The sequence below is a fragment of the Neophocaena asiaeorientalis genome, unplaced genomic scaffold (genome assembly GCF_003031525.2).
Source record: "Neophocaena asiaeorientalis asiaeorientalis breed wild unplaced genomic scaffold, Neophocaena_asiaeorientalis_V1.1 scaffold72, whole genome shotgun sequence".
In the NCBI taxonomy this organism is placed as follows: domain Eukaryota; kingdom Metazoa; phylum Chordata; class Mammalia; order Artiodactyla; family Phocoenidae; genus Neophocaena; species Neophocaena asiaeorientalis.
Genome location: NW_020185336.1, coordinates 8,784,447 through 8,805,862, shown reverse-complemented (window position 1 = coordinate 8,805,862; position 21,416 = coordinate 8,784,447). Strand labels below are relative to the sequence as shown.

General features: G+C 37.6%; 1 protein-coding gene across 2 annotated transcripts in view; it reads right to left on the bottom strand.

The window, feature by feature from the left end:
- Positions 1-59: 59 nt before the first annotated feature.
- The window catches only part of CYTIP (cytohesin 1 interacting protein), a 66,088-nt gene continuing 44,731 nt past the window's right edge, over positions 60-21,416 (bottom strand). Inside the window, exons 3-9 of one of the 2 annotated variants that reach the window (XM_024735987.1) lie at positions 20,782-20,831; positions 20,513-20,567; positions 15,341-15,443; positions 15,034-15,127; positions 12,193-12,262; positions 4,157-4,223; positions 60-1,726 (exon numbers count right to left, since the gene is read on the bottom strand). In XM_024735987.1, coding sequence (XP_024591755.1) covers positions 1,266-1,726; positions 4,157-4,223; positions 12,193-12,262; positions 15,034-15,127; positions 15,341-15,443; positions 20,513-20,567; positions 20,782-20,831 — 900 coding nt within the window. In that variant the 3' untranslated portion in view covers positions 60-1,265. The remainder of the gene's footprint in view (positions 1,727-4,156; positions 4,224-12,192; positions 12,263-15,033; positions 15,128-15,340; positions 15,444-20,512; positions 20,568-20,781; positions 20,832-21,416) is intronic. The other variant, XM_024735986.1, reaches the window with a different exon arrangement.

Sequence of the window (21,416 nt, the reverse complement as noted above, 5' to 3'; positions counted from 1 at the left end):
TTTTATTATTTATTTCTTACCCTACAAGCTTCCTTACCTTCACCTCTTTTTTTTTTTTCTCAAAATGACTCACTCTTTACTCAGTTTATTTAAGTGTTTAAGTGTATCAGTTGCGCTCAAAGTCAACTATCTCTCTCTCTCTCACACACACACACACACACACACACACACACACACACACACACACACAGTTTAAAATCAGTAAGGACTATTTATTGCATTGTCCAGATTATCTACCCTAGAATATAGGTAATGAGCAGCTTTATCACCAGAACAGAGAAATCATGGACTTTAATGGGTATTGAATAAAAATATGACTGAAAGGCTAGAAGTGATGTGATACTAACATAACTAATAGACAAAAGAGCGCTGAGGCAATAACTATTTGGAATATATAATATAAAGTGAGGAGTAATGTGGAAAAAAATCTACAGGAGGAAAATACTTTTCCTGACTAATTTTTCAAATTTTAGACATTTGTTCAAAAAAATCACAAGGCTGTAGGATCTTGAGAGAGCTAGACTTGTCATCAATGTTTAGGCAGAACAAAAGTTGAATTAGGTAAGAATGACATCCTCATCCATTTTGTTTAGGCTACCAATAAAAAAGGACTTACTATCGTCTTCCTTAGCACCCATCTTAGATAACATCTTTCCATGGATCTCATAAAGTTTAAATCCCCATATTAAATCTTATACTTCCTGATTTATTGTCATTGTGGATGTAAAAAAGGGCTGATGATCATCTTTGTTTATAATCTTTCATAGATTTGAACAGAAACATTCAAAATTGCCTATTAATAAGCCTCCCCAAAGGCTACCGAGCTTAAGCAAATATAAAGTTTTGTAACCTACCAATTTACCTACAGAAGGTATTGCAAATAATTATATTCTGTCACTTTCTTATTCATACTTGACTCCAAAAAGTTCTCAACGTTTTACATGAATAATCTAGAAAATAAATTTTACTCTTGCCTTCACAGGCAGCATTAAAATGAGCAGGCACTTGTGTTAATATGTTATATTTTCTAATTTATTACTTAATTTTCCTACTGCCTGCTTGGAACTTGAGTTGTTCTGGTTAAAAAAATGATGGAAGGAGCAAACATAATGATACAAAAATTTAAATAAAGTTCACTCTTGCCATGAAATGGGATGTCAGTTTTGCAGTCCATCTGCACTTTCCCACTAAGCTGGGTGGAGTTGGTCTAAATGAATCTGAAGACATTTATGAAATAAGCTAATACGAAAGGGCACTACAACCCGTTAAAAGCGACTCTCTTCCTCTTCCACAGCGCGATGAAGGCCAGGGATGAATTTTAAGAGCTGTTTCCGGACACTTCCCCTTCTGCTTTTCCTGGGCAGAGTCCCAAACATGCTTGAGAAGTTGCCTTCCCACAAGGGAGACATGGACCCACTACTAGCAGAACTAATGCTCTGGTTCCTCCTTGAAGAACACCTCTTCAGAAAATCATCCCCATCCTTGAGGACAAAACACTCATCATCTGTGCTTGTCTGCCGGCTGAAGGCTTCCCTGCTCGAGTCTTCAGACACACATGTCTGGTACCCATCCTCACTGTCTATCGTCATGGAGCTCAGGCAGCTCTTACAGCTGCTCTCACTGGATAAGCGACTCCGGTCCAGGAGAGCTGAACCTGGCAGGGGTCCAAACAAAGCTGATTCATCTATGTCCATATTTTCCAAACTTGGGCAGTTAGCTGCATCACCTAGAAAGCAGAAAACAAAGCCTACTGGGAAATGGATCTGAGCATCACTCCTTATAAGTAAATACACCAAATTTCTCTTTGAAGGGCACAAGAAAGAATAAGGGTAAATAATACTTTTCACTAAATTTTCACTTGCATGAATAAGTAACTGTTCATGAGACCATTCAATAAACCTTATAGTATGATTTTTCAAACTATTTGTTCATGAACTAGTTTCCAGGTAAAAGGGTTCTATGGTGACAAAAATGGTAATGCTAGATTAAATAAATTGAAACAAGAGTCTTCATATGAGAACAGTTCAACTCATCTAACAGTATGTCAGTGTGACTTACGAATTTCCAAAAGAATCATTTCTTATATTGTAGTGACCAGGCCACCTTTTATTAAAATTATCATAGAAATGGGCTCCAAAGAATATACTTGGGGAAATGCCTCTTATGGCTCTTCTCTACTTTAGTTCCTCTGATTTTTAGTTACTATCTTTTTTTAATAATTGTAAAATTATTATAACATCACTTGAAGTGTATGGGAAACACAGATATAAAACCTGCCCCTGTAGGCTGATTATTAGAGAATTCAAAGATGTTTAAAACAGAAAGGATATCTTCCAGCCTCGAGATGCCCAGTTGATTCTTAGAACACTTTAATACTTAAATGCTTTGAAACGGTAGTGTACCCAGAAAACATCCCTGTCCTAAAATAAGTAATAATTCATTTGAAGAAATTGAATGTTATCTGCTTAGCTGAATTTCTTCATCAACCTTTTATAACCTACATCTGGGCTCTCCAAACTCAAATTTTAATCTCACACCAACAGCCTGTTCATATCCCACTTGTTTCTGTACTATTTGAGTTGGTTAGTATGCTGCTAAAAGAAAGGAGATTATTTGTAATACTAGCATGAGAAAAACATCATTAGAAGATGACTTTGCTTCAGGAAAAGTAACAGAACCTTACACACTCTGAAATTGTTTTATTTTGTGCTGATAATCTCTAATTCTGCTCTCCTTTGTCCTTGGTTGACACTATAAAAAGAGACTGCTTATTTTTCCATTTGATCTGCAAGGTTGAGTAGGGCCAGCCCTGTGGTGACTAGTTATAATGCTTTCCTTTTTGTTAACAAAACCAATTTTATTTCATCTCCCAACAAGTTGATGAATTTCTTTTGATTGGCGAGCAGTTGGCTTGTAGAAACTCATGCCCTGGATATTTACTGTAAGTCCAGAAAAAGTAAGCTAAAGAACTCCTTCAACCTCTCAAAAAATATGTACAACAATGACCTATGAAAAGTCAAACTCCTTGATTCTGAACTAAGGATCGTGTCTATACAAGGCCACTTCCATAAAGCCATAGAACTGCCTACACTTACCAGACCAAACCCCATCTCCACTCCAGGATGCTCCGGAAGTAGAGGCAAAGATATCCCAAACACCCTCAAGTCTACAGAAATCCAGGATGTGGCCAGAAATGTGTGCCTCTGTCTGGTTAGCAAACTTCAGATCGCCCCCCAACAAAACCTGCTATAGGTTTTTAAGAATACTAATTTAGAAACACAGAAAAGAGAAGTAACTCATACATGTTTCATTTTTTTGGAAAAAACAGAACTTTGACACAAGCCCCTAAGCCATAAATTAGTGCCTAATTAAGAATTAAATGTATCCTTCTTCTGTAAACAGATTATCACTTTTAACAAACAGATATTCTAAGGTTATAGAGACATTAGCTCTGTGTTATCTGAAGAAGATACAACCTATATTTCACACCCACAGTTAGCGGTTTCAGTGAATTATTTGTATCTCCAAGTTCATTCCTCAGGTTATACCAGTCACATGGCAAATGCCATGTCAACAAATTTTAAACTCAACCCTTCTTTTCAGAATGTACACAACAGCAAGAGCCATGCATTTACTGTTATAACGATCCTTCATATTTCTGTTTTGGATTTGAGGGCCATGAGGAAGGATTTCTCTGCATTACTGTAACTTACACAATTTGAGTAAATAATAGGAGCTCCACCCAAGAAGCATGTTACCATTCCCAGCTTCAAGAGTTTCTGAGAACTACCCTGCCCCTGAACCGCAGATGTTCTCAGGAATTTAATTCATCTGCTGAAGTAGTAGGAAAGTCAGGCAATCATTCATATTACTCTTCTAAAATCCCCAGGTGCCTCTTGAGAGCGAGTGCACACATGCACCTGTGTCCATGTGCATGTGTTCTGTGTATGGAGGAGGGGATGTGATGATGACTTACCCCTCGTCCAAATACAGTGGTCACTCCAAAAGCCATGCCAAAGAAACACAGGCTACTATTCTCAATCTATGCTAGGCAATTTTTTTTCTTGTAATGATGATAATCTTAAAACAATTTAGAGGCAGAAATACTGAAAGAATGAAATGTAAGTGTGGTTTCTGAACAGGAAATCACATTTACCATGAAGCAGGCGCTGTTCCTGTAACTGCAGAGATCTGAACTCCACCCATTTTCTCTTCAAGGTTTGCTGAGAAAGAAGAAAAGTGCTAATTATTTGGACACCCCAGTGAAGACAGCAATTTACTTCCAGGTGTTGAGATTTGTCATTAATTTTTTTTTCATTTCTTTCTATCACTAACAATCCCTCCCACTCATTTGAAAGATTCTTTTTCTGTATAAAAGCAGAATATTGGGAACACTAATTTCTCAAGAAATAATCTAGTATCACCAACAAGTTGAAACAATGATGTCATTTCAATAGAAACAGATAATAGAAACAATGATATTTATATGTTTTTATTTAAAAATATTAGAGAAACAGATTGCTTAGGTTTGTGTCCATTTACTAGCTGTTTCGGCAAGGCTTTTACACTCTAGGCTTCTTCCATTAGCAATATGAGAACAACGACAGCACCTAAACCTGGGAATTGTCATGAGGATTAAATGCATTAGTAAATGTAAAATGGTTGGAACAGTGGGTACAGCTTAGTAAATGTTCAAAAAATACCATGATCATTTTGAATGGATACAGAAGACGTGGTATACGTATACAATGAAATATTACTCGGCCATAAAAAAGAACGAAATAATGTCATTTGCGGCAACATGGATGGACCTAGAGATTATCATACTAAGTGAAGTACGTCAGACAGGAAAGATAAATACCATATGATGACACTTATATGTGGAATCTGAAATATGATACAAATAAACTTATTTACAAAACAGAAACAGACTCACAGACATAAAAAACAAACTTATGGTTATCAAAGTGGGAACGGGAGGAGAGATAAATTATGAGTATGGGCTTAAGAGATACACACACTATACATAAGATAGTAAACAACAAGGATTTATTGTACAGCATAGGGAACTACATTCAGTGTCTTGTAATAACAAGTAATGGAAAAAAATCTGAAAAAAAAATAGATGTATAACTGAATCACTTTGCTGTACACCTGAAACGAATACAATATTATAAATCAACTATACTTCAATTTAAAAAAAAAGAACACCATCATTCTATAAGTCTGGGGCACTAAAATAGTCTTTTCTGCTGGATATCTACTTATTTTCTATACCCAAAAGGGAAAGCTGACCAGTTCTAAAAGGATTCCTTGGAGGGCTAAACTTAGAACACTGTAAGCACCCTGACTTCTTAACTGCTTCTTTCTTGGCTACACCGCACATGAGAGCAGTGGCCCAGGGAAGGATGAAACGGCTGCTGTAATGGTCACGACTGCACATGAGGCCTGGCCTAGCCCACAGGCTGGAATCAAAAGTCAACCAAGCAGAAGGCATCTGACAAGGCAAAAAGGCTCCTTCTCCCTCCCCCTCTTTTCTCTTTACTCCACCCCTTCCTTTGCCATTTCAGGTTCCCACAGCAAGTCCAGCAGGTAAGCACAGCTCAGATTTGCCTGGGGACACTTATCCTGAAGGACAGCCAGCCTAGTTGGAAACAAGTGGTCCTTTGTACAAATCAATCTGGAAGGGGCAGATGAAGGCTAAAAATGAAGAGGGGAAAAAAAGCACATTTGGAAGGGGAAGACTGAAGGAAAAGAAAATATTACGAGAATGTCATTAAGTGTTTAAGGGGGAACGTGGCTGGTTCCTCAGTTCAGGGATTGAACAATCACTGGGCAGGATTTTCCAAGCCTTGATAAGAGTAACATTTAGCAGCAATCATTATGATTGTTAATATAATATGCAATCAATGAGTCAAAGCCATAAAATACCCGGCTCAGTTAATTTCTTGTTCTTTCTGTACTATAATATGGTCTACCTGGCTATGAGACTGCTGGGCTACCTGAATTACAGCTCTTGTAAACCTGTGGTCATGTGAAGGTCAGAGTTAGGAAACCAGGAAGTACAGAACTAGCAGGGATCTGGCATATATACCAAGCCCTTTTTTCTTTCTTAAAGAGGTTTATCTCTTGCAAGAGAATAGAGTCTAGTTGGGGAGCATAAGGATAGACTGATGCTCAAAACTAATTATAGGGAGAAGAGGAAGTTGTATTTCTGCACTTACTATGCAGAAATACAAAGTTAGAGCTTGCCAAACAGTTTCTGTGAAAGTCAAGGTTTTTAAATGTCAAATCTGTTGATTTGTCCCAGTCATCTAAGTATGTCGTCACTTAAACCAAGAAAATACCAATGCAAAGAGCAGATGTGTCAAAGTGACTAAGAGTTTTTAGTCTATATTGAAGCTTCCTTATTTTCCTCAGAGTCAGCCTATTATTAATATCACAGTAGTGTATTTGGACAAATCTAACCTCTCACTGTTAGAAGAAAATTAAAGTACATGTGAGACGTAACCCTACTGGATCACGTCACCTCGCTGTGCCTAGCTCAGCGCCTGGTACATAGCAGATGCTCAGTAAATATTGGCTAAATGAATAAATGAAAGGATGGCTTCCTGGAAAAACACTCAGCTATCACAGACTGGATATTTTGGTTGAACATATCTCCAGAGTTTTCATTCTACATGAGACATATAGCTAAACATTTTCATGGCACTTTACTACTTTTATAGTGCTTTCATGGATAATATGCTGTTTAATTTTTCTAACTGTCCTAAAAAGTTCCAGATTAGAAAATAAAGGTTTAATGTAGCAAAATATTTCCCAAGGGCTACAAACGCAGTAAATATCAGAGCTGGATTAAAAAGTAGGTCCCTCAGCCCACTAGATGTACTGTTTTCATGTTAAACATTTGAATCACAGGCCATGAGAAAGGGAATCCCTGAAAACACAGCTCAGAAGGCACCATTGTTTCTAAAGAAGAGGTTATGGTCCCACAAAGAGTCTTTGAGGGACACAATGCACACGTAGGATGCACAAACTAAATGTCATTGTGTGAAGGGGAAGCCAACCTGACTCTGGTTAATAGGTCAGACCCAGACATTTCTGGCTCAAGAGATGAGCTGGAAATCTCATAATTTCAAGATTAGAAAAGGAACAGAAATGAAAGAAAGTGAGCAGAAATGAACCCAAAAGTCTTCTGGACCTGGAGAAAAAGAAAGAGGTCACAAGGAAATTGGACCCTATGGCGATAGTTTAAATGCAATTATGTGAGGCAGAGACAAAGACAAGTTTCCCGCTTGAGAGAAGAACCTTGGCTGAAGCTCCACCATTGTGAAAAGGAGCTGAGCAAAGCTGTTGAGGGCGACTAAAGCTCATGGAGAGCATGTACCCAGAGAAGCAGGAGCACATAAACGTAGCCTCATGACCTGAACTGAGCAGCACACTGGCCCTCCAGGGAAGGCATCCAAGCTGCCAGACCTGGCTTTAGACCGGAAGCCTTGAAGTGCAGAGCAGAGGCCACTGCCCAACTCTCACACTGAGTGGAAGGGAGAGGCCCAGGGAAATGGGCAATCCAGACTCTGGAGCTCCACAGAAGTTTAATGATAAGAAAGACAACAAAACTGATAATCAGTACATGGACTCTCTACAACAAAATAAAAACAGAAAAGTGTTCAAAGACTTTAAAATAAGAATATTTACAATCCTCTGAGAGAGAAATGTGATGTTCCTAAGAATAAGAAATTTGAAACAAAGGAAGAACAGATAGACACGAAAAAGAACTATTTGAAAATAAAGAATTAACTTTCAAAACTCAAGAGAAAAAACACATTCTACACAGAACACAGACAACATTACTGAAGATATTACTAAAGAATTCAAAAATAACATAACAGTGAAAAGAACTGCAAAAAAGAATATAGATATAGTAGATGTAGACACACATGTATGTATAACTCAGTCACTTCGCTGTACACCTGAAATGAACACAATATTGTAAATTGACTATACTTCAATAAAAGATAACATAACAAAAAAGATAAAGTGATACAAAATCTGAAGTGGTTAGGAAGCATGGAAAGTAAATCAAAAGACTCTGAAATATGTCTAACAGAAATTTCAGAAGATAATCCAGGGAATGATGAGGAAGGTGTATTCAAAAAGGCCAAGCTGATAATTATCCAAAACTGAAGAAAGTCAGAAGTCTTTAGACTGGAAGGACACTGCAAGTTCCAAGCAGTATAAATTTAGAAATGAATCCAGACCTAATCACCTTGTGGTGAAACTGTAAATCAGGAAAGACAAAAGAACATCTTAAAAGCAACCAGCAAAAGATGAAAAATTGCCCAAAATTGAAATACTGGGTTTTGAAAAGAGCTTAAAACTGGGAAATCCTCTAGAGAGAATTACCAAGAAAATAAAAATAGAAAGAAGGCATAAAAAGTAGTACAAATGAAAATGGGGACACAAGCACAGCTGTGATAGAAAAGAAAAAGATGAGAACAGAATGTTTATTATCAACTTCATGCAATAAATTTGAAATTTTTTAAACTTTATTAACAAAAGCATCATTCAATAAACCTGGCTCAAACAAACAAACAAAAATAGAAAGCCTGAGCAGTCTTATGGCTAATAAAGAAACTGAAACAGAGTTTAGAAGTATTCACATCAAAAAGAAACATAAGCCCAGATGATTCAGATAGCGTTACAAGAATTCTACCAGAGGACGAAAAGGGGAAGAGACTCCTCACCTCATGCTAAGAGTCCAGTAAATTTGATACCAAAACTAAAAAAGATAGTCTGAGAAAAGAAAATTACAAGCCATTCTACCTGTAAGATGAAGTTACCCTCAACAGTGCTAAAGAAAATGTTATCAAATCAAATCTACAAGTATATGAAAAAGATGATAAATTATGACCAGGTTGGATTTATTATAGAAATGCAAGGGTGGTTTTACATTAGAAAATTTTTAAATGTTATTCACCAAATTGACAGATTTTTAAAAATAAATAAATGAGACCACCTCAACACTTATAGAAAAAAAGTATTTGATACAATTTAATACACGAGCACTGTAAAAACTATCAGAAAACTTGGTGTAGAAGGGAACCTCCTTAACCTGAAAAGTATAACCCTAGAGACAGGAAAGAATCAAAAGAATTCCCTTTAAGGTCAAAAGCAAAGCAAGGATGCCTACTATTTTAGCTTCTATCCATCATTGTATTATAGGCCTTAACCAGTGTAGCAAAATAAGAAAAAGAGCTAAATATCATTCTCAGCAGATAGTTATTATCTTCATGAGAAACTCAAAATAATCTGTAATTTATTAGAAATTATATAGTTTAGCAGGGTGTTTGAATATAACAGCACAGAAAAATTGATTTCACACATCTACACATTAATCTCAATCAAAACATTATTTTTAATAAAGAAACTATAATAAGAACAAAAATCATTTTACAAAGGAATAAATCTAATAAAAGCTGCATAGGCTCTATCTGCATAAAATTATAGGAATTTATGGAAAGAAAATAATTAAAAATTATTTACTGAGATAGTCTGTCAGTAAGATAATACCATATGGATGTCAAGTCTCCTCAAATTGACCTATCTATATAAAGCTGTATTATCTATCAAAGCTCCAACATACATTCATAGAACTTAACAATCTGATTCTAAAATGTATACAGACAATCAAAGGGCCAAGAATAACCTGGAAAGCTTGCCCAATCAGACATCAATATTAATTACAAAGGTACAATAGCTGAGTTTGAAATAAACAAATTGATCAATGGATCAGAATTGGAAGCCTGTAAGGTCCATTCATATCTGGAACTAGCTTTAAAATAGAGGTTTTACTGCAGGTCCGTTGGGGAAAAAGAAGGACTGTATAAGATAAATGCTACTGGGAGAACTGAGTACTCAAATAGAAAAAAATAAAACAAAATTGGAATCCTATCTCATACTACATACAAAAATTAATTCTGAATAAATTAAAGACTTGGATATTAAAAAGCTTTAAAACTTTTAGAAGAAAATATAGAAAATGCAGAGTACCTTACAAAGGATAAACAATTAGGAGCTCCCTCATAAACAAAATATCAAAGGAACAAAGCGTTCAAAGTGCTAAGGAGACAAAACACCAACTTAGAATAATTCAATTACCTGTAAAACTCTCTATAGTAGCAATGAAACAGATATTTTTCAATAAAGACCCACCTACCCTCACTAAAGGAGTATAATACTACAGCAAGAAGGAAAGTGAACCCGGAGGTAAAGAACAGAATACAAGAAACAAGGGCAAGCCTGACAGTTCACAGGTTGGTATACTTGCTTACCAGCTGTTAAGAAAAAAAGCCTGTCTTTTTCATTTTAAAAATGGATAGAATTTTCTCAAGTAAGCAATAATAAGGAAGATGGAGGCTTAAATGGACATTTAAACATGTTAAGGTCCTCATGATGTTCTGGGAGAGGATGGAGATGTTGAAAATTTTCTAGGTTAGAAAAAATAATAAAGTATGTATATTAAAAGTTCAAGAGAAAATGTTCAAAGAACAGAAAATGCTTAGAAGCATGCAAATATGTGTTGTGCAAGAGAGTTCTTTATTCCATGAAACATAAACCTATTTTTCACTTATGTTTTAAATAACATCACTAGTTTACATTCTACATTTCTTTCCTTTTTTTTTTTTACAAAAGCCAGTTTTACTTTTTTGAAAATGATGTTCACTAAGACTCTCTCTTTTGCAGAAACAAATTAACTTTCGACAGTTTAAAAAACCTAAATATAATATGAAGAACTATTTACTCCTTACAAAAATTTAATGATAAAATGTTAGAGGCACCCCTTTTAACATGAAGCAGATGACTCACTATTTATAACATCCTGAGGGTCCTAGCCAATATTGTAAGAGAAGAAAAAATAAACTAGTTGAATAATTGGGAGTAAAGGGGCAAAACTTTCATTATCTGCAGATGATACTATGTTTATATAAAAAAATCCAAGGGAATCTACAAACATATTACTAGAATAAAGGGAGTTCAGCAAGACTCCTGGATTTAAAACTTTACACAAAAATCAATAGCAATAAGCAGTTGAAAATGTAAAAGACCACATTAATTATAGCAAAAAAATTAGAAGGTATATAGGAATAAATATAACCAAAGATATATAAAAATGTATGAAGAAATTACAAAATGTTTTTGAAGTACATAAAAGCCCTGAATGGAAAGAGAGATCCTGTGTTTGAAGTAAGGAAAGCAAAAACCATAATAACGTCGATTGATATCATTTATTCTATAAATACGATTCAATTACTATCACAGTCTGAAGAGGACTTTTTTCCGATGAATTTTATAAATTGATTCAAAAGATCACAGGGGTAAGCAAAATGACAAGAATATAAACCCAATGTTGACAAAGAAGAAAACAGGTCTTGTTGATGAATTAAATGTGGTAGAAGGGAGGAATAAAAGATAAAGTAGGAATATACTAACTCTGCCCTCCTGAGCTCAATACCTGAGCGCATCCTGAGATGCACATGAGTGAGGGCCTAGACTTCATGGTCTGCCAGAACCTCACCAGTCTAGGAAACTGAGATTTTTAAGACCCTCAAATAGCCTAGAGAATTTTCACTGAACATCCTGCATTGTACACTATCTCCTGTAAACTTTAATTTCCTCTTCAAGGTTGACATTGTATTTGCCAGTGAAAGTAGATACAAGGACAGCCACAGGAGTAGAGGGAGATGACTTTTGTAGTAAGAATGAGGCAAAACGAAAGGACGCAGAGGAGGACAACAGAGAAACAAAAATCCCAGGCCCTCCTGCACACATATATAGCGCTTGGGAAAATGACAAAAAGACAGCTTCTACTTCTTTGGTTTTTTCCAAACAAAATGTAAATTGAAAGAGATCACAGGTGCATTAATGAAAAGTTCTTCAGGTGATGTGCCTTCCTGTTGCCTTTCTGAGCCTCATAGACATGCAGAAGAAGGAAGGAAGAAAGTGATTTGCCCTGGTTTGTGGAATTTAATATTCCTGCAAAGGTAATTGTATGGCTCTTGATAATTCAGCAGTTTAGTCTCATCACGACATTTCATCTTCAAGGGCTATCTCAATTCTTCAAATAGATCTTTATTCTACCACTCACATTCAAGGATGAAAAATGTGTCTCACTGTATTAAATTAAATTACCTTTAAAACTTGCAGCTTTGCCTCAAGCTCTGTTCTTTTGAGAATCATTGTTCCATTAAGAGTCTCTATCCTGTTTTAAGAAAAAAAGGAGGGGGAGGGGAATAGCATGAGTGATTCTTTCAAACAAGTACCATCCTTATGGAGTACTACACTTTGAGCACAGGCTATCCTTAAAAAGTAACGTAAATGTTACCATTCTCACGGCACTTCAAGTATCTGGATGTAAGCCAAACCTTCTGACAACATTCTAAGAAAGAATATGGAAAATAAATACTCTCTTTGAGAGGGTGACTGAAAGAGAAGACTCTGGTTTATTTGTAAACTGTAGCTCATTTTATAGAAGCCCCTATATGGCAATGACGGTTGTTCTCTGCTAGAACCTATTCTTATGTGGTCTGGGTGAATCACCTCCTTCATTTGGTGAATATTTATTGGGCATCTACTATGTGCCAGACTCTAGACATCGTGCTAAAAGTGAGGGATACAGCAATGAAAACAGGCACTAGGGACTTTCAAACAATGGAGTCAAGAAGCTATTTCTTGAAACAAGGGGAAATCCTTTCTTCCCTAAGATTCTAGGAAATTTTACCTCTGTAAATTGCCTTAATTTTGGAACTAGAACAAATAGAACCAGAACTACTATGAGATAATAACTTTCATATGACTCTCATCTCAAAACCTTTTAAGCGTACAAACTTTAATCTTAGAATTATCCATCTAATGGTGTTCTTTCTCCCTATACCAAATACCCTTCTAAAAATAAAAAGACTTGCTCTATCCTGAGTGATTTGATTTGTTTTGTGGGCTCAAGTTAGATGCCATCAATCTGCATAAGATAAATATGATATGTGAGTTATACAACTAAGCATTTTTTAAATATTGGCTCAAATTCATTTTGATAAATAAGCTGTAACTCTATAAAGATGCAAGAAAATTTTCAAGACATGGTAAAATAATAGTATTAAATGCAGAGACCAGTTTCCCTCTATTTCCAACAGCATTATACCCAAGATAATGAGATGATAGCAAGAGAACACGTTGTCTGCTTTCTCATTAGCGGGTCTCGACTCTGGGCGATAGTGACAATCCCTATGAATCTATTTGGCACTTTAATGTTGACCTGACCTGCCCAAGCAATAGATGTCTGTGGGCAGAACTGCAGCCATAGATTGGCCGCTCTCTTCAGTATTTGTACAAACAGTCTCTCATCTTCCTTATCTCTGGATTTCCAATTGTCTCCACCCAATACTCTTTAATTATCCACCTGAGGTCTGCCCACTTTACCCATCTGGAATATAGGTTTCTGTTTCTAATCACCAGCATGTTCTCCTGGACTCTATATGATTCCTACCTTATAGACTCAAGTTTCTCTGGAGCTCAAGTGGCCCCAACCTTTACTCTGAACTCATACGATTCATAGAGTTGGACTCAGTCCTCTACCACCACCAGTCATCTTTCAAAACTACTCTCACACAAATCCCAAAGAAATATTCTTTGAAGTTTTAGACTAGAATCACTAAAGAGTGTCCAGCAGATTTTTTATTGGCAGCTTACAAGGAGCAGCTGTGGTGTAGCTGGAGAATAGAGCCTGGCATCCAGAGCAGATGGTCAAATCCCAGCCCTGGCATTTACTAGATGGTTGGTCTTAACTAAACCTCATTTCAGCCTGAGTCACTTCGTTTATAAATAGGAATATAACTAACTTCTGTGAAGAATAAATGAGATGATCAGAATAAATTCTAAAACTATTAAGCCTGGCTGGTGAGGCCCATACTCTGCTCCCTGGAGAACTCTCTGTCTTCATTTCTTACTATATTCTTCCTAATTCACCAACCACCAATTACACTGGCTTCCTCTCTATCCCTTGAATATGCCAAGCCCACTTTGAGAACTCAGAGACCTCTCCCTTTATCTGAAATGTTCTCATCAGGAGTTCATCTAACCATCCCTTCTCTTCATTTCGCTCTCAGCTCAAAGCTCACCTTCTCAGAAAGGACCACTTTAAACACTTAAGCTAAAATAGCAGCCCTCTCACTCAATGTTCTATCCCATTTCTTGTTTTACCTTCTTTATAGCAGTTATCAATAATTGAAATATCAAAATTACTTATTGTTGCAGGCTCTTCTGACCTATCTCCTTCCACAATAAAGCAATAGAAGAGTCTTTATCTCTCCTGAGCCTATCACAGAGCTGGAAACATAGTATTTGCTCAATAAATATCGTTTTAGTGAATGGGTGAATTCCATCTTTTAACTAATTACTAAGGTCTTATTAGTTACTAAGGGTGGAAATGTCAGTTGAATCTCTAACTGGGGAAACAAATGTCCCATTAGTAAGTTGGGAATAGTAGCAGATGTGAGCGTGTGTGTTGCGCGGCATGAGGGCCGAGCAGACTGTTCTTTCAAACAGAACACTAGGAGAGAAAAACAATTGGCTGGTGGTAGAAGAGGAAAAACTCAGTCCTTCTGACCTTTCATTTGTTCTAACCACAGGATTATATCAGCCATGGAAATTGGACCCATTCCTCTCTGTCCAAAGAGAATGTGTGCCAGTTTAATTGAATTTGAATTAAAAATAAAAATTAAAAAATGCTATCCCGCCCACTCTCCGATGTTTGGACTATTGATGTCCTCTGACTTCAGATGTTGACAACATGTTCAAGTTTGAGGAAACCTTGAGAAACAAAAGGAACTGATAAAAACGTCTGTACCCAATCCCCAAGCTATGGTGCACTGCCTCCCTTCTTGTGATCCTGAACAAAAAGCCTATTCATTCACTCAACAGGCATTATGAGACACCGTAACATTTTTGGAGCCCCACGGGAAGCAGCCAGATAGTTACATTAGCAGGTTTCCTGATGATCTGATCAGGTCAACAACTTGTTTGTGGGTAAAACCTTCTGTGCTCACACCATTGATATTTGCAAGGACATCACCTGGGAGATGCCAAGAAAAATGAGTGTTAAAACGGTTGGTTAAATAATCTTTCCTGACCCACAAATGAAATAAAACAAGCAAGACCCAAACCTTGGCAACATAAAGGAGTTAAGGAAATTCAAAGCAACAATCATGTCCTGACCTTCACTATCAAAAAAGTTATTTTTCTTGCTATTTAAATAATTCCTAACATGAGCATAGTTCTAACTTACCAGCTTGCAGGCCAGCGTGGTGTGCTGGGCTGTCCTCCTGGACTTTGCAGATCAGGGTGCACATCTCTGAGGAGCAGGTGTTCTGGTTTTGGAGCCTGTAAGTCTGTAAAATCAAAGGGATACATAATTACCAATACCAAATATAAAATAGATTACCATTACCAAAAAGCTCAAAATCTATTTGTTAAAAAAATATTAAGTGGTATCAGTTACCTTAAGCAGCATAATAGATAAGTGCAAAGAACAATTTGGGAAGCTTTTCTGAATATAAACTAAATCTAAGTACCAATCTTACACTTCTCCCACACAATCTGTAGCTGACTCCATTCATAAAAAATACATCTGGCTTAGGGAAGAAAGTAGGATAAGACTGGCTTAAGACTTTAAGACTTTCAAGCCTAAGAGACCACCTGATGCTATCATTATTGCATATTTAACAAGAAAAATTTGGTTTCTCTTTTCCCAATGGGCTAAAACAATAATGGCCAAGAGCAGAGAGAAAAATCTCTATGTGGTTCTCCCGAGCTAAAGTACTTATTACAGGAGCGTATGAAACAGTACATATCCAGCAAGGGAGATATGCCAACAATAATTATTTTAAATCAGAGTTCTGCAAATAATGACAACCTGCCCTGCATTCATTCAAAAGCACTATGATTGACTCAATTACCTTCATTCCTGAGCGCTCGGTGGTACATCTGCCCTAAATACTCATTCATTAGCCACTAGATTAAATTAGAAAAAGTTATGCTTCGCCTCTGGCCTCAATTTGGCAAAAGCAGCTTGGTTGTGTTTTTGTTTTTGTTTTCGATTTGTACCAAGAACACAGCACAAGTGTTTGGTGAACAGAGTGGCCCAAGGACCTATATTTTTCTTTTTCACATATTTAAGTTATGAGGTCTCGCTGCATTTAGAATCAAAATCAGCATTCTGGGTTGAGTAAGTCTTCTAAACATCTGTTTCCTAAAATTAAACCACATTCCAGCACTGCTTCCCTGTGGAAAAATGAATGTCCGCTGTTCATTCCTTTTGATTTTACAGACCTACAGGCTCCAGAACCAGCAGAACCAGAAGTCAGTCAAACTTCTAGAAACTTGACTTTGTTAACCTAAGAGATTTCTATGTACTCTGCAAGGCATTTAGAATCCCCATATCTTAAAGATAGAGGGGACTTTCAGAGATCGTGTAATCTACTTTCCATCTATGCCAGAGATCCCTTTAACAGCTTTTCTGCCAGGGAGTCTTCTTGCCACAGCCCGGGCCCTTCCAGAGATGGAAGGGTGGTCTGGTTCATGGAGGACATGAACCAAAGCTGTAACAGACCCTCCTTTGGGAAACCACTGTTGTAATGATTCTCATTAGCAGTGAGAATCTACCCTCCACGTCCAGGGAGCAAGGTGAGTACAGTGAAGGGGAAACATGTTAATTGATGTAGCCTGCACCTGTGTATATGTTTGCAACAGGTATAAAATTTGTGGCTTAGAGAAGGAAAGGCAGAGGTCCCCAAGTTTTGGAAAGAAATTATTAGTTGGATATTTCTCTCTCTTATCCAGTCTTCTGGCTCAATCATTTCCTAGAGACACAAAAGTACATTGCCTTTCTCACGCCTGATAGCCTTCATTCTAACAGTTGTCGTTTGCTGATCTTCTACTGGAACCAGGCACATTACTAAGTACTTTATGTGTCAGTTCACTTGAAGTGCCTAAGAACCCACTAAGGTAGCACTGAAAGAATATGAACTCAGGTGTACATGAATCTAAGGTCTATCTTCCTGCCAAATTACTACATTACTCTCTGTAGCAGCAAAAAACTAGCACCCATGGAAACCAGAGGAGGTGGACTTGTTCTCTCCCAGCATGCCCTGCACCTGGTAGACCAGGGCCCAAATACGTGTCAATGATGGGGGCACAATAAGGGTACGTGAGGTTCTATCTGGTCTTCAAAATGTTCCCAGAGCATGTCCCCTATTTGATGACTACTACAAATCTTATGAGTACTAGAGAATAGGTTATGGTGTAGAGCTGGTAACGGAAAGCATACACCATAAGGGAATTTGCAGAGGAGTGGATCCTTGCATCACTAAGATAGCACAGACATGCTGCAGTCCAGAGGTGAAGCCATTAGCTCACATGAATCCACAAAGTTTCAAGGCACTATAGCCTGCTGTCTACTAATGATAGTTTTGATTTGATTCTTGCTTCATGTAGAGTGTTTATGGTATAAGGGAGAAACATGGGGGAAGCAGTGACATGTCTGTAGAAAAATGAGAAGAGATCCTCGCTGGTTACATTAAGTGAGAGTAAGTGAATAGACTTTGCTCCTGTTTTCAGTAGCAATCACTGCACATCCTTGGGGATAATCTCATTTGAAAAGAAGTGGTCACAAAAAGCATAGTGTCTCTACAACAGAATAAGGAGTGTTTCATGTGAATGAGGAACAAGAGAGAGTATTATGCTTCTAAAACCTGATGGAAGAATTAGAGATTTCACCAAATTCAAAAGTAGAGGAGTTAAGAAAGGAGAAGGTCTCTTCTTTTCTCCTAGAGCGTTCTCCCTATTCATTGCAGCTAGAGTTCCATTTTGTTTCTTTATTCATAAAACACATCTTACATAGCAGCTTCCTGTTCCCAATCTAAAAACACACTGACTTTACAACTGTGGGGCTTATATTTAGTCACCAAAGTTTTCTGAAGGCAGCACCAAAGTTAAGATATAAAAACTGATGTGCAGTATAAGGATATGGTTATGCAAAATGCCTCTAAAAGAAATGCAAAAGTGTAATGTAAAAAGAACACAGTAGTACTTAAACTACTTCTCTTGCACTTAATTAGACTAGACTTCATTTGACCTAACTCATCACCTTAGCAAATATGGCCATGAAAAGCAGACAGCAAATAAGAAATGAAATTCTTAGGCTATTAAATAGAAATCCATAAAGAAGTCAAAATTTTCCTAAAGCATGAGACAATACGCATATAGAGCCAAATGTTCTTAAGTGTTTCAAATAATAGTTTAAAAATGTTGCCATAGTGAAAGCAATCTTGAGAAAGAAAAATGGAGCTGGAGGAATCAGGCTACCTGACTTCAGACTATACTACAAAGCTACAGTAATCAAGACAATATGGTACTGGCACAAAAACAGAAATATAGATCAATGGAACAGGATAGAAAGCCCAGAACAGGATAAACCCACACACATATGGTCACCTTATCTTTGATAAAGGAGGCAAGAATATACAATGGAGAAAAGACAGCCCCTTCAATAAGTGGTGCTAGGAAAACTGGACAGCTACATGTCAAAGAATGAAATTAGAACACTTCCTAACACCATAAGCAAAAATAAACTCAAAATGGATTAAAGACCTAAATGTAAGGCCAGACATTATAAAGCTCTTAGAGGAAAACATACGCAGAACACTCTATGACATACATCACAGCATGATCCTTTTTGACCCACCTCCTAGAGAAATGGAAATAAAAACAAAAATAAACAAATGGGACCTAATGAAACTTAGCTTTTACACAGCAAAGGAAACCATAAACAAGATGAAAAGACAACCCTCAGAATGGGAGAAAATATTTGCAAATGAAGCAACTGACAAAGGATTTATCTCCAAAATATACAATCAGCTCATGTAGCTCAATATCAAAAAAACAAACAACCCAATCTGAAAATGGGCAGAAGCCCTAAATAGACATTTCTCCAAAGAAGGTATACAGATTCCCAACAAACACATGAAAGGATGCTCAACATCACTAATCATTAGAGAAATGCAAATCAAAACTATAACGAGGGGCTTCCCTGGTGGCGCAGTGGTTGAGAGTCCGCCTGCCGATGCAGGGGACACGGGTTCGTGCCCTGGTCCGGGAAGATCCCACATGCCGCGGAGTGGCTGGGCCCGAGAGCCATGGCCGCTGAGCCTGCGCGTCCGGAGCCTGTGCTCCGCAATGGGAGAGGCCACAACAGTGAGAGGCCTGTGTACCGGAAAAAAAAGAAAACAAAAAAAACCCTGCAAAATACTGTTTAAATGCTGGAGAGGGTGTGGAGAAAAGGGAACCCTCTTTCACCGTTGGTGGGAATGTAAATTGATACAGCCACTTTGGAGAACAGTATGGAGGTTCCTTAGAAAACTAAAAATAGAATTACCATATGACCCTGCAATCCCACTACTGTGCATATACCCTGAGAAAACCATAATTCCCAAAGAGTCATGTACCACAGTGTTCATTGCAGCTCTATTTACAATAGCCAGGACATGGAAGCAACCTAAGTGTCCATCAACAGACGAATGCATAAAGAAGGCGTGGCACATATACACAAGGGAATATTACTCAGCCATAAAAAGAAACGGAATTGAGTTATTTGTAGTGAGGTGGATAGACCTAGAGTCTGTCCTACAGAGTGAAGTAACTCAGAAAGAGAAAAACAAATACCATATGCTAACACATATATATGGAATCTAAAAAAAAATGGTTCTGAAGAACCTAGGGGCAGGACAGGAATAAAGACGCAGACATAGAGAATGGACTTGAGGACACGGGGAGGGGGAAGGTTAAGCTGGGACGAAGTGAGAGAGTGGCATGGACATGTATACACTACCAAATGTAAAAGAGACAGCTAGTGTGAAGCAGCCACATAGCACAGGGAGATCAGCTCAGTGCTTTGTGACCACCTAGAGGGGTGGGATAGGGAGGATGGGAGGGAGACGCAACAGGGAGGGGATATGGGGTTATATGTATACATATAGCTGATTCACTTTGTTATACAGCAGAAACTAACACAACATTGTAAAGCAATTATACTCCAATAAAGATGTTAAAAAAAAAACACATCACTAATGCAAATATATAAAATGCACATTATAAAGAGTACATCACTCTCTTATTTATGAGCTGGCTGATATCAAGAATTTCTGATCAGTCCCAAACCTACCAGAAGACTAAAGCGCTACAAACAAGAAGCAGACTATGTCTCAGGGTGGGTTTTTTTATCCGCTGAATGTTTTCTTTCCTAGATGGTACCCAACACACTGAAAAACTACCAAAAACATTGAAAGCAAGTCACAGCCTCCATCATTCCCTAAGCCCAACTTCATTCTTTCTCTGCAAATATCATGACATAACCAGTGCCACTTTCTTCACTAAGAGTCTGGAAAATCTGAAAACTGCCCACCTGAATTTCAAACCCAAATTTTCCTTTATCTTGTTTTTCCACGGTAACAAGCTTTCTGTAAAACAAAAAACAAAAAAATTAGGCATGAAGATCAAAGTATAACATTTGGCACACACCTATCATTAAAAATAACTGTCAGTAAAAAATAGCTGATGTTCATGTAAACTGTAGTATATAAGACTCTATGTGTGTGTGTGGTATCATCAGCCTGGAAAGCTGTGCTCCTAAATATCTTGCTGAGAAACCAAAAAATAAATTAATTTCTTTACCTTTGAGACCAGAAAAAGTCACCTGAAGAACTTGATCTCGTCAGAGCAAGCTGAAAAACACAAGCACACAGTTATTGAAAGGTCCTTAAGACACATCTGCAAAACGTTCTATATCACAAAGGACTTTGCTCTTTATCACCTTCTTTGGCCCAGCTCCTGGGAAATTGTTACGGAAAGGCTGTAATTTCCATTCTCTGGCGATAGCAAAGGAGAGCTGGAAAAGGGACCGTTCAGGCAGTCCGCTTGAAAGATTAAATGAGGCTTCCATAATAATACCCCATGGCAAAAGAGTTAATGTAATGTGGCAAAGCTCCAAAGCTTCCAAAAAGAACTTCACATCTAATCTGTATTTAAAATAGCCTCTGAAAGGTTAACCGCAGCAATTTATAATCACACTGAAATCCAAAGAAAAATAACACCCATGGAATGGCGTATAAAACCCAAATAGTTGGGCTTCCCTGGTGGCGCAGTGGTTGAGAGTCCGCCTGCCGATGCAGAGGACATGGGTTCATGCCCCGGTCCGGGAAGATCCCACATGCCGCAGAGCGGCTGGGCCCGTGAGCCTGCGCGTCCGGAGCCTGTGCTCCGCAACCGGAGAGGCCACAGCAGTGAGAGGCCCGCATACTGCCAAAAAA